Consider the following 14,076-nt stretch of genomic DNA (forward strand, 5'->3'; position numbering starts at 1 on the left):
TCATCACCATCACCAAGATCATTTCCATCATCATCATCATCACCATCATTATCATAATAACCACCATCGTCACCATCATAATCACCACCATTATCATCATCACCATCATCATCACCACAATCATCGCCATCATCATCATCACCATCATCATCATCACCATCATCATCACCACAATGATCACCATCATCATCATCACCATCATCACCATCATCATCACCACCATCATGACAATCATCACCACGATCATTATGATCAACACCAGTACTACTATCATCACCACTATCATCACCATAATCATCATCACCATCACCAAGATCGTCACCATCTTAATCATCACCATCTTAATCATCACCATCTTAATCATCACCATCTTAATCATCACCATCTTAATCATTATCACCATCATCGCCATCTTAAATCACCACCATCATCATCCCCATCCCAAACTCTGCCAGCCACCGCATTCCCAAGCAACTTCCGTTTGGTGGGACAGCGGGGACTAAACGGGCACGGCACGGGCTGGAGAAAAGATAGACTCATGGTTGAGTGGATGGGTGAGTGCATGGGTGAGTGAGTGAGTCGTTGAGTAGGTGGGTGGGTGAGTGGATGGGTTAGTGGGCTAGAGAAGAGATGGACTGATGCGCTACAGGGAGATGTGGAGCTGAGTGGATTTGCCGATGACCGGTACCAGAGGTGTAAAAGTCGGCCTCTTTGGAGGAGGAGGAGGATGATGGTGGTGAATGACACTACTGGTCAGTGCTAGGCCAGGTGCAGTTTGAGGCGACTGAGCAGTTGGAGGAAATTTCTCTCCAGCTACAACGGAAGGCGGAGGAGCGATGCTCACAACAAGTGGCAAAGTGGGGAGCACCGTCGGTGCATCTGCCGAACATCTCAGTCAACCCATGGCACCTGGGTCTGTCTGTCTGTGCGTGCAGTGAATGAGCAGAAAGGCGAGTGGGCGACCAGGTACGCGAGAGAGTGAGTGGGCAAGCGTGTGAGTGAGCATGTTGGTTAGCGAGTGAGTTAGTTAGCAAGTGAGTTAGCGAGTGAGTAAGTGTGCGAGCAATTGAACGGGCGATTGAGTGAGCGATCGGGCGAGTGGGCAAGTGAGTGAATGGTTGAGCGAGTGAGTGTGTGAGCAAGTGAACGGGCGAGTGAGTGAGCGAGTGGGCGAGTGAGTGAATGGTTGAGCGAGTGAGTGTGTGAGCAAGTGAATGGGCGAGTGAGTGAGCGAGTGGGCGAGTGAGTGATCGGTTCAGCGAGTGAATGTGTGAGCAAGTGAATGGGCGAGTGAGTGAGCGAGTGGGCGAGTGAGTTAACGGTTGAGTGAGTGTGTGTGAGAAAGTGAACAAGGGAGTGAGTGAGCGAGTGGGCGAGTGAGTCAATAGTTGAGCGAGTGAGTGTTAGAGCAAGCAAGTGAACAGGCAAGTGAGTGAGCGAGCGGGCGAGTGGGCGAGTGAGTGAACGGTTGAGCTAGTGAGTGAGTGAGTAAGTGAACAAGCAAGTAAACGGGCGAGTGAGTGAGCGAGTGGGCGAGTACCTCCGGCGGCATGTTGGAGAGCGCCGAGTAGTCCGCGGGGTAGGAGAGCGTCACCGTGAACGTCGCCTTCCTGTCGGGCTCGTCCAGGCACGGGAAGGACTTGCGCGCGTCCGTCGGTTCGTGGTCCGTGGCCGCGATGTAGCTGAGAGGGGCGAGGGAGGAGAGGAGAACAGAATTTTTTTTTACAAAGATTGCATAGAAAACAGGGGGAACATAGACAAAGAGTAGGGAGAGAAGGGTTAGAGAAAGAAGGGGGGGTAGAGAGAAGGGGTAGAGAGAGGGAGAGGGAAGGGGTAAGAAGGGGGAGAGAAGAGCGTTACATCTTTTGTGAAATCTTTCATTTAAAAAGGGGGGCACATAAAGCAAAGTATTGGAAAAAAAACTAAACAAAAAAATGATGAACAAAGCAAAGTGCCGACTACACCGAGCAACTTCTTGTTTCCTCTGATGGTAAAAAAAAGGAGAGAGAACAGGGCGAGGTAGGAGGGAGAGAGGGAGGAGAGAGGCTCAGTGTCTCCGACTCGCCCATTATGGACCCCACGAGCATGTGCAAGAGGCAGGACACTGGACACAGAGCGAGAGTATGCTACTGCTACTACTGAACTATTTTTTTTATCATACCAGATAAATAGCTCGGCAAAGTGGCTATCGCGTGGAAATTAATCGCAGCCAAGTGAACGCACGTCGATAATAAATGTGGAGGGGGAAAAACACCGGAGGACCCGGAGAGAAATCCACACGACCCCCACGGGGAGAGAGAGAGAGAGAGAGAGACACACGCAGACTCCAAATGTACAGCAGCAGGCGTCAGAGTCGCAATGGAACCCACGACCTCTCACATACCTGGCGAGGGAGTTAACATCTCCTAGCCACCGCGGCGTGCGAAGCAACGGAGGGGGAGAGAGACCCAGATCCGTCGCTCCCTCCGCGACGTGGCATTTGTCAACGGCCCCACGGCGACATCATCGCCACTCACCCACCAACACTCACCCCAGCGCTCACCCCAAAGGTCACTGGGCTCACCCCAGAGTTCACCCCAGAGCTCACCCCAGCGCTCACCCCAGAGCTCACCATAACACTCACCCCAGCGCTCACCCCAAAGCTCATCCCAGAGCTCACTAGGCTTACCCCAGAGCTCACCATAACGCTCACCCCAGAGCTCACCCCAGAGCTCACCCCAGCACTCGCCCCCCCCCTGCAGTGCTCACCACCCCCCCCCCACGCCCCCCGCAGCCCTCACTCACCGCGTGGTGCGGTTGGCCACGTAGGCCACGCTGTAGAAGCCGACGAGCGTCCCGACGAGCGGTGCCGAGAACCGCAGCGTAAGCACCACGTCGCGTCCCGTCCCCCCCTCCAGCGGCCGCTCGGCCTCCACCACCAGGTACTCGTTGCCCGGCCAGCTGAAGCAGTCGGCCACCGCCACCGCCACCCGGGCGCCCCCCACGACCTCCTCGAGGAGGGGCTGCGCGGTGAGCGTCTGGCCGCGGATGTGCACCAGCAGGTAGGGGCCGGGGGGCCGGCCGGCCGCGAGCGCGAGGCGGACGCGGACCTCGCCGCTGTACGTGGAGCCCGCCAGGTCGGGCACCTGCGGGGGGGGGGGGGGGTCGTGGGGAGATTGGTGGGGGGGGAGTGGTAGGGGGTTGGAGGGGAGATAAAGGTGGTGGGGGTGGAGGGAGAGGGGTGGAGGCGGAGGGGGGAAAGGGGTGGAGGGGGGAGAGTCATGCAGCTAATGGAACGTGCAGAGGTGTGTGGTGAGATTGCTTGGCGTGTACCCCCATGTCCCCCCGTGTGTCCCCCCCCATCTGCCCCCCCCTGTGTGTCCCCCCCCCGTGTGTCCCCCCGTGTGTTCCCCCTCCGTGTGTCCCCCCGGCGAGGTGCCACACCTCTATGTCCACGTCGTAGTGCTGTGCCACGGTGTCCCTGGGCAGACGGAAGTCGTTCCAAGGACCATCGCCAACGGAGGATCGGGGGGGGCAAAATCCAGGGGGATCGGTCGGGGGCACCGGGGGGGCTGCTGGGGTGGGGGGGGGAGAGGTTAGAGGCGAGAGAGGGAGGGTTCAGGCTGATTCTGCCAAGTGACGCGGTGCTGAGATGTTCTCTCCGTCGCCTGGAATGGAGGAGGTCGTGGGTTAGATCCCGACCCTGCCTCCTCTATGTAAATGTTCTACCCGTGGTGGCCGCGTGGATTCTTCTCTACGAATCCTCCGGCGTTGCCCTCCACATTTAGAATTGACGTCCACGCGTTCAGAGGAGTTGGCTGCTGCGATAACATTCCACACGACGATGACGACGAGGCCAACTTGAACGAATGATCGCCCAATCATTTGTTCAAGGCAAAGATCGCTTCTGAAGAAAGAGCTACGTAGCTCAGTGGGCCTTACCTTGTAGAAATAAAAAACATACGTAGTTTAGTTTAATACTCTTTGGTTCTTTCGATAAAGTCACGTAGGTATAAAATAAAATGAATCACAACGTTTCAGGCGCAACACAAGCGTCCATCATCAGGTGGGAAAGCATGGTCTGCTGCTGATTGATTTTATTTTCTACCTACGTGACTTTACCGAAAGAACCAAAGAGTATGGATTCCTGCAGTCACGAACGCTACAAATCAAGATGTAGTTTAATAGTTAAATAGTTTAAACGGGGTAGCGCTTGCCCCATCGCACCCGCGCGTAGACGGACAGACAGACTCGCGCACAGATGCAGCGGGAGTTGGACGCTCCGGCCCGAATGAGCGTCGAGGAACCGGCGACTCATCGCCTGTGTACAGCCCCGCAGAGCCAGTGGTGGAGATTCCACATTCTTTTGGCGGGTGGGGGGGGGGGGGTCTATCCATAGGGCAACCACGAAGTGGTATCTGGTTTAACCGCTACTCGCGCCACTGAAGGGAGGGATGACGATGGTCACACCAAGTGTCTAGTCAGCAGGGTCAGGCATTGCTTGAGCCACTGCTGTTAAAACTGCTTGCTGTTTATAAGCAGGCAACGGTTTCGACATTTCGTGTGTCATCAGCAACGATTGCTGGTGAACTGCTCGGTGTTGAAAGGCAACGACCCTCTCCGTTAGCCACGTATCCCCGAGCTCAACACAGCACTTGCAGGCCCCGTTGCAGACAAAAACTGAGACTCGAGTAAAATAAATCAAAACCTGCTGACGACCGAACGAACCCCTGTTTCCGCGAGTGATTAGATATGCGCTATCGGTGAGAGATCAAAGTCCTGTCCGATGAGGCTGTGTTCCCATTGTTAGGATGTCTTATAGTGCTGCCTTATTGGAGCTGTGGATATAAACCGAACACATACCTGGGGTGGGGTCACAACGCCAGCACGTAATGCAACCACGAAAACACAGCAGGCCACAACACTCACTCACAAAGACAAAGATCCCTCGTAAAGACTTCACAGACTTTTGGGGCAAGTTCTGCTCGCGAGTAGCATCTCTGAAGGCCGGCACGGCACACGAGGGGCGGGCGGGGTGGGGGGCAGCAACAACGCCCGCATGTTTCTGAACGTGGAGGGAAAAACCGGAGGAGCCGGAGAAAATAAATCCACGTGAGCTCCAAATATACAGCAGCAGGCGTCAGGGTCGGGATCGAACCCACGACTTCCTGCATACCAGGCGAGGTAGTTAACATCTCCTAGCCACCGTGGTGATGATGAGAGAGAGACACGCAAACTCCAAATATACAGCAGCAGGCTTCAGGGTCGGTATCGAACCCACGACCTCCTGTACGCCAGGCGAGGTAGTTAACATCTCCTAGCCACCGTGATGATGATGAGAGAGAGACGCAAACTCCAAATATACAGCAGCAGGCGTCAGGGTCGGGATCGAACCCACGACTTCCTGCATACCCGGCGAGGTAGTTAACATCTCCTAGCCACCGTGGTGATGATGAGAGAGAGACGCAAACTCCAAATATACAGCAGCAGGCGTCAAGGTCGGGATCGAACTTACGACCTCCCGCATACCCGGCGAGGTAGTTAGCATCCCTAGCCACCGTGGTGCCACGCGATGGCCCTCCTCTTGCGCAGGACGTCACAGGATCTTGAACGTCCACTGTGAGTGAGGTGAGGACTAAGTGTCATTACGATTCAAACACACGACCGCAGTATTAACCAGGGTGGCCGCTGGACTCGAACCATTGACCTCCACAACAAGTGGCCCGACCCAATGTCCCGAACGTTGACGGCTGTGCCACGCTGACGAGTCCTCATGAAGACGAAGGCGCTGTACGCGTGTCTCTCTGCGTCACTGCTGCATGTTCAGCTCCGCCGAGGTGGTGGTTTAGACAAGGTTGAGAGAGCATTGCACCTGCCATGTGATGATGATATTGCAAGCACGCGCGGCAAAACTCGGGAGCGGTTCCAACATGCAGTGTCTCATCATGAAACAGGCTGGCTTGAGCCAATGCTGAACTGCCAGGCGTCTATAGCCGAGGACCGGTTTTGACATTTATTTTCTCATCAGCAGTCCGGCTCAGTTGAACAATTGCTGGTGAACTGTCAGATGCCCATGGTGCCCCCTCTGCGTTCACGAACTTGCTATCCGCGGATCGCATCTGGCACTCGACGCGAATGTGCCGAGAGATAAAAGTGATGGCGATAAAGTGATGAAATTAGCACGGTTAGCTACGTACGGTGCAAACGAAGTTCAACATACATGGCACAAAGCGATGGGATCATTTTCATATGTTTCATAGATTATTAACGTATTCATGTCAGGTCATTCGTTTGGTTATTCGTAGGCCAATGTTATAATCCGTGGAATGTACAAATTGATGAGCATCGTCGGAACGTATATGGGGCCTTTTGATGTGACGTCACATTTCTAAAACACCCCCCCCCCCTCGTCACACATCGTCACAAATGTCTGACCCCACCCCCCCCCCCGATGACGTCATGTATGGACAGCCCCTATCCCCTCTCGGCGAGTAACGAGGTGGACGCTGTAGAGAGCCAAGGACCGGTTTCATTGAAAATTGACCAGGTGGTGAGTGGCCGGTGTAAAGGTCGCTCGCTCGGCCCGTTACAGAGTAACCCGTCCAGTCACGCGGCGACTCGGTAGGTTTCATCATGGCCGTGGCGGAGACACTGAGAGATGCTGGGTTCATGGTTCAAGGCCTCAGGGGTCTTGGTGTCTGGGTGTGTCTCGGTGAGTTTACACGTGTGTGTGTGTGTTACTGGGGAGCGGTGGCGCAGCGGTTAGCACACTGCGCTACGCGCCCCGCAAGCCGAGGTTGATTTCCGCTCACGGCCAGTGACGATTCTCTGAACCGGTCCTGGTCCTCGCCTAGGTCGGCTCAGCCTCAAATAGTTGGTGTGGTGTGTGAACATCGCCACTGGGGAGACAAAGGCGACCGGGCGTGTCACCCACCCCCTCGTGTGCCGTTGCTGGCCTTACTAGGTGTTCGCTAACAGCACTTGCCTCAACAGTCTGTTTAGGCTATAGGGGGATCTTTGTCTCTGCATTCATGTAGCCAACGGTGCTAATCGGAGGTACGGGACAACAAACTAACCACAAAAAACAGTTCTAAATAAATTAGTATTCAATTAAATTATTTGAAAGTGCATAGCCCCAGTGGCTTCCTCATATCGGAGGGAAGAACGTTCCAGACGGCCGCAGAAGCGCATCTGAAAGCACCGCGCGATGTGGCGACCACCGCCTTTGTTCAACGGCTGATGATTAAAGCATTGCCATCGATGATGATAACGATGAAGATATCCAGTACTACCTTGAAGATAGTCAACAGGACAGTGGCAGCAATGATAATGATCAATCAACTATTGATGATCTTGCTGATGATGATGATAACTATGATGCTGCTAATGCTGATGATGATACAGTATTTCTGCTTATTATAACAATGATGCTCCTGCTGATGATGCTGCTGATGCTGCTGCTGCTCATGCTGAGGATGATACTGCTACTACTTCTGCTGATAATGATGCTGCTTCTGATCATGCTGAAGATGATGAAACCATCATGGTGATGATGATAACGATTATGATTTTACTGCTGATCATGCTGAGGAGGATGCTGCTGCTACTGATCATGCTGAGAATGATACTACTTCTGCTGATGACAATGATGCTGCTGATACTGCTGATCATGGTGGGGATGATGATGCTACTTCTGCTGATGATACTGCTGCTTCTGATCGTGCTGAAGGTAATGATACCATGATAGTGGTGGTGGTGATGATGCTGATCATGCTGAGGATGATGGTGCTACTTCTGCTGATAATGATGATAATGATGATGCTGCTAATGATGATGATGATGCTAATGTCGATGATGCTGCTGCTGATAATGATGCTGCTAATGTTGATGCTGCTGCTACTTCTGCTGATAATGATGATGATGCTGCTAATGTTGATGCTGATACTCCTGCTGATAATGATGATGATAATGATGCTGCTAACTCACTGGTGCTGCCGCCAGGAGGAGGAGGAGGGGGAGGTTTGGTGCTGTCCCCCTTCTCGTCACACTCCGAGCCCTTGAGGCCCAGGCCAAGGCCCAGGCCCAGGGCCAAGGACAGGCCCAGGATGAGGGCGGCGCCCAGGACGATAAGCCTCTTCAAGGGCCGGCGGCGTCGCTGCCGTGGTTGGAGTTTACCATCCATCTCCATCTTTGGGGTCGTGGCTCTTCCTGGGAAACAGCAGCAGCAGTAGAAGCAACAGCAGTAGTAGAAGCATCATCAGCAACAGCAGTAGTAGAAGCACCATCAGCAACAGTTGTAGAAGCATCAGCAACAGCAGTAGAAGCAGCAGCAGTCGAAAGCATCAGCAGCATTGCCATCAGCAAAAGTAGTAGAAGCATAATCAGCAACACGAGTCAAAGCATCAGCAGCATCATCAGCATCATCAGCAACGGTAGAAGCAGCAGCATCATCAGCAGCAGCAATAGACGCATGGACTGCATCGAATGAGCCGTACGTCCCGTTGTGTGTAAATTTTCTGGCCTATGGTGATGTTTCTGGACACTTTGATTTTCTTCTACAGGGCGTTTCAAACACATGGACCCAATTTCAAAGCAGCATATTTCACGATGGCAACATGTTAGAATTACACGAAAAGTTACAAACGGTTTAATGGAGTTATCAAGTTTTAGAAACCACTTTATAAATGCTCTCTGTGCCCTCCCACCCTGCTGTACGGACAACATCGAGACGATAGTTGAATTCACGTTTTCCTCCGATGTGCGTGATCACCCCGTGCTCTTCCCCTTACATCAACAGCAGCCCGCTTCCTCAAATTGTCGGTACCAACGACGACTGCTCTTTGACATTGGCGGATCAATGCCAAAAATCAACTCACTCACTGAAAAGAAGACAAAGACAAAAATTCCCTGTATAGCCTTAACAGACTGTTGGGGCAAGTGCTGTTAGCGAGCACATATTAAGGCCAGAGCTACTCCCGGCCGCCTTTGTCTCTCCACTGGTGATGTTTACACACCGCACCAGGTACTGTAGTCATTTGAGGCTGAGTCGGCCTAGGGGATGCCCAGGACCGCTGCGATACACGGAGGGGGTTCCTGGTGCCAACACCACCACGCCCGGCCGTCTTTGTCTCCCTCAAGCTGATGTTGTTGTACACAACGCGACCAGATTTCTCATTGAAGGCTGAGTCGACCGGATTCTTGGCGCAGCGTGCTAACCACTACACAACCGCTCCCCACTTCATATATATAAAAACAAAGATCCCGTGTAGCCTGTGAGACTATAGGGGGCAAATGCTGTTAGCGAGCACCTATGCAGGCCGGCACGGCACACGAGGGGGTCGGTGGCCAGCACCACGCCCGGCCGCCTTTGTCTCCCTCGTGGCTCCACGGTGCTGAGATGTTGACTACCTCGCCTGGTATACAGGAGGTCGTGGGTTCGATCCCGACCCTGACGCCCGCTGTTTATTTCGGATTTGCGTGTCCCCCCCCCCCTCTCTCTGTCTCTCTCTCCCCGTGTTCGAGTGGATTTTTCTCCGGGTCCCCCGGTTTTACCCTCCACGTTTCGACGCAACATCACGCGTGTATACTCTTCGGCTGCTGTGCATGTCCGCGTGATCAGCCACTTCGGGGAGCTTCTGAAAAAAATGAGCTCTATCGCTCAAGGGGCCTTTCTGGTGAGAATAAAGATGAGTTTACATTTTACACACCGCGCCGTGGACTCGTTTGAGGCCGAGTCGATCTACGGGAGGACCAGGGCTGGTTCAGAAAATCGCCGTGAGCGGGAATGGAACTCGGGCCACCGGGTTAATACGCACACACAAAGATAGACAAAGACAAAGATTCCCCGTATAGCCTTAACAGACTGTAGGGGCAAGTGCTGTTAGCGAGCACCTATGAAGGCCGAAACGGTACACGAGGGGGTGGGTGGCCAGCACCACGCCCGACCGCCTTTGTCTCCCCAGTGGCGATGTTTACACACCGTACCAGGTACTTATTTAAGGCTGAGTCGACCTAGGGGCGGCCCCGGACCGGTTCAGATAATCCTCACTGGTGTTGGCCGTGAGCGGGAATCGAACCCGGGTCGCCAGGTTCACAGCGCAGCGTGCTAACCGCTACACTACCGCTCCCCATACGCACACACACGTGTGCACATACACCCGAATGAATGATGATGATGATGATGTTCGTGGTGATGTAAATAAATGACTGACGATGAAGATGTTGTTTGACGATGGTGATGATTGTGCGTGTCCACCCAATGCCCATCTTCAGAATCCGAAGAACTATCAAGTTACTTTTCACAGATGTCCCATCTTCGTGGTGACGACGATGATGATGATGAAGATGATGAAGATGATAATGATGATGATGAAGATGATAATGATGAAGATGATGAAGATGATGAAGATATGAGTTACCTTGCTCTGCTCTGCAGCTCTCCTCTCCGGGTCTGAGTGAAGACTTCGTGTGGACTTTGGAATCCACCAATCATCCTCCCGGCTCCTGCTGAACCCCCCCCCCCCCCCCCGCTGTCCCTCCACCTGCCCCTCGACGTCTCACGGCTTTACACCTCCTGGTCCCTCAGCCACTCACACAGAGAGCCACAGACTCACAGAGCCATCGAATCACACAGAGAGCCACAGACTCGACTCGCACGGAGAGCGACTCGACTCGCACGGAGAGCCACAGACTCGCACGGAGAGCCACAGACTCACAGAGCCATCGAATCACACAGAGAGCCACAGACTCGACTCGCACGGAGAGCCACAGACACGCACGGAGAGCCACAGACTCACAGAGCCATCGAATCACACAGAGAGCCACAGACTCAGACAGAGAGCCATCGACTCACACAGAGCCACAGACTCACACGGAGAGCCACAGACTCATTTAGAGAGCCACAGACTCACACAGAGACCCACAAACTCGCACAGAGAACCACAGACACTCACAGAGAGCCACATACTCAGACAGAGAGTCATCGACTCACACAGAGAGCCATCGACTCACACAGACTCACACAGAGAGACACAGACTCACACAGAGAGCCACACACTTACAGAGAGACCCATAATACTAACACACTCGCAGAGCCAGAAACTCACAGAGACCCACTCACACATGGATCCAATTAGACCCACACTCACAAAGATACTTAGAATCACAGAGACCCGCAGACTCGCAGAGACCCACCGACTCACACAAAGATACACTCACACCGAGACCCAAACTCACAGATACGTAGAATCACAGATCTACAGACTCGCACAGAGACTAACACAAACACATACTCGCACATAGACTCACACAGAAACTTACACGGAGACTTACACGGAGACTCACAGACTCACACAGAGACTCACACAGAGACCCAGACTCACACAGAGAACCATATACTCGCACAGACCCACGCAGAGACAGACAGACTTACGCAGAGACCCATAGACTCACGCATAAACTCATGCAGAGACCCATAGACTCACACAGAGACCCATAGACTCACACAGAGACTCGCACAGAGACCCCATAGACTCACACAGAGACTCGCAGAGACCCACAGACTCGCACGCAGCCAACACAAACTACAAAACAACTCACGGCCAAACACATCCGAACGGAGCAGCAGCCCTCATTGTGCCGTGAACGCGTCCCGGGGCGTCTTAGTGAGGCCGCCCCGGGCTCGAAGAGAAGCTCCCAACAGAGACCCGAGTTCGAATCCCAATCACGGCCGCGCCCGACCCAACACCACCAGAGACGAATGCCTTGGAACCGCCCCCCCCCCCCCCTGGGACTCGCCGAGGTCGACTCAGCCTCAAAACGCATTTTTACCTGGAGCGGTGTCTCTACATCAACACGGGGAAAGGGAGGGGGGAGACAAAGGCGGCCGGGCGTGGTTGCTTGCCCACACACCAACCACCCCACCCCAGCACCCCCCCACCCCCCGTCTCGTGTGACGTTGTCGTCTTTAAATTAATATTTAAAAGCGCTGAAACGCCACAAGCTGCGCGTGGCTTGACAATGGCGCCCTCTCGTGGCTGCGCCCGCGTGGCGATGGCGCTTTATTGAAACATTTAAAGACAAGGACCCCCCCCCTCCACCCCTCGCCGGGACCGCCTTTGTCTCATCGCCACTTTGTCAGTGGTGATGTTCACACATCGCACCAGGTACTCATCAGCAGGGGGGAGGGGGGGGGAGACCCAGGATCGGTTCAGATAATCGCCGCTGATGTTGACCATGAGCGGGAATCGAACTCGGGGCGCGGGTAGAGAAGCGCAGCGCTACCCCCCCCATCATCATCACACACTCATCCACAAAGACAAAGGTCCCCCGTATAGCCTGCACAGACTGTTGGGGCAACTGCTGTTAAGAGAGTAGCGGCACTGTGGCACACGAGGTCGGTGGTGGTGTTGCCAGCGCTACGCCCGGCCGCCTTTGTCTCCCCACTGCTGCTATACACACACAAAGACCTCTCCGTGTAGTCTATGGCGTGCGCGCGTGTAAACAACGCCACCAGGGAGACAAAGGCGGCCGGGAGTGGTGCCGACGCCCGCCCCCCCCCCCCCCCCTCATCGTGTGCCGTGCCGGCCTCCATTAGGTGCTGCTCGCCAGCAGCACTTGACCCGACAGTCTGTGAAGGCTACACGGGTGATCTTTGTGTTTGTGTGTTGGTGCTCGGACCGTTAGCGAGCTCCGATTAGTATCGGGCGCCACGGTGGCTAGGAGATGTTAACTACCTCGCCTGGCATACAGGAGGGCGTGGGTTCGATACAGACCCTGACGCCTGCTGCTGTAGATTTGGAGTCTGCGTCTCTCATCATCATCATCACGGTGGCTAGGAGATGTTAACTACCTCGCCTGGCATACAGGAGGGCGTGGGTTCGATACAGACCCTGACGCCTGCTGCTGTAGATTTGGAGTCTGCGTCTCTCATCATCATCATCACGGTGGCTAGGAGATGTTAACTACCTCGCCTGGCATACAGGAGGGCGTGGGTTCGATACAGACCCTGACGCATGCTGCTGTATATTTGGAGTTTGCGGTGTCTCTCTCCGCCGTGGTGGATTTTTCTCCGGGTCCTCCGATTTTCCCCCCTTCCACATTTCGAATCGCACTCCGCGCGGTTTCACGGTGTCTGGCTGCTGTGCTATGAATGTCCACACGACGCCGATTATGATGACGAGAAGCCACTCCGTTGAGCCATCACGCGATATCCAGGGTCGCTTCTGAGAACAATGAGCCACATTGCTCAGGTGGGGGCCTTACCTGGTAAAATAAATAACCAAAAAAATGTATCGGTATGATAATTGGTTTTTTACCCTTATATCTGGCAACAAAACTGACACCTTTTTACAAGGAGTCATGTTTGCATAGACCGCAATACCTGCAGTCATAATACAAACAAAAGAACATAACTCTGATAATGTGCACTGTCCTTGAAGTTGATTGGTCCACACCCGAGACAGCTTTCCTTAGAGCCTAGTCTCATATGGGTTGGACCAGATGACGCCAAAAGACGCACGAGTGCGCCTTTTGGCGTCAACTTCAAGGACAGTGCACATTATCAGAGTTATGTCTTTTGTTTGTATTATGACTGCAGGTATTGCGGTCTATGCAAACATGACTCCTTGTAAAATTGTAAAAAGGTGTCAGTTGTTGCCAAATAGAAGGGTAAAAAAACCAATTATCATATTTTTACTGGCAAATGAGGTTCCCATAGAATGTATCGGTAGTTTTAACATCGCCAGCACCAACGCCCGCCCGACCGCCCGCCTTTGTCTCCCCAGTCCCGTGTCAATGTAAACGTCGGACACGTGCGTTCTGAATAAATACGTGTCGACTTTTATTTCCGAAACAGTGCGGAGATTTTGGGGAGAGGGGAGGGAGAGGAAGTAATTACATTGGAAGGGTTGCCCAACCGCACACAATCGACAAATTTAGTTGATAGATCAACACCGACGTAAAAATATTCGCGGATATGAGTTCCCTCCCCCCACAGCCCACCCCCACCGCCCCTCACCGCCCCCCCCCCACCGCCCCCCCACCGCCGCCGTGACTCCAACCCGCCCGTCGCATTCATATCGATTTGTCTTTCTGCCA

The 14,076-nt window shown here is 53.7% G+C and overlaps 1 protein-coding gene across 2 annotated transcripts in view; it reads right to left on the minus strand.

The window, feature by feature from the left end:
• The window catches only part of ENPEP (glutamyl aminopeptidase), a 33,752-nt gene extending 23,232 nt beyond the window's left edge, over positions 1 to 10,520 (minus strand). The window contains exons 1-5 of one of the 2 annotated variants that reach the window (XM_061550962.1): positions 10,398 to 10,520; positions 7,966 to 8,187; positions 3,424 to 3,551; positions 2,785 to 3,125; positions 1,541 to 1,682 (exon numbers count right to left, since the gene is read on the minus strand). In XM_061550962.1, coding sequence (XP_061406946.1) covers positions 1,541 to 1,682; positions 2,785 to 3,125; positions 3,424 to 3,551; positions 7,966 to 8,167 — 813 coding nt within the window. In that variant the 5' untranslated portion in view covers positions 8,168 to 8,187; positions 10,398 to 10,520. Of the gene's footprint in view, positions 1 to 1,540; positions 1,683 to 2,784; positions 3,126 to 3,423; positions 3,555 to 7,965; positions 8,188 to 10,397 lie in introns of both variants that reach the window. The other variant, XM_061550957.1, reaches the window with a different exon arrangement.
• Positions 10,521 to 14,076: the final 3,556 nt, after the last annotated feature.

This window comes from Lethenteron reissneri, chromosome 2, assembly GCF_015708825.2.
Source record: "Lethenteron reissneri isolate LAM-NWPU_2019-01 chromosome 2, ASM1570882v1, whole genome shotgun sequence".
NCBI lineage: Eukaryota > Metazoa > Chordata > Hyperoartia > Petromyzontiformes > Petromyzontidae > Lethenteron > Lethenteron reissneri.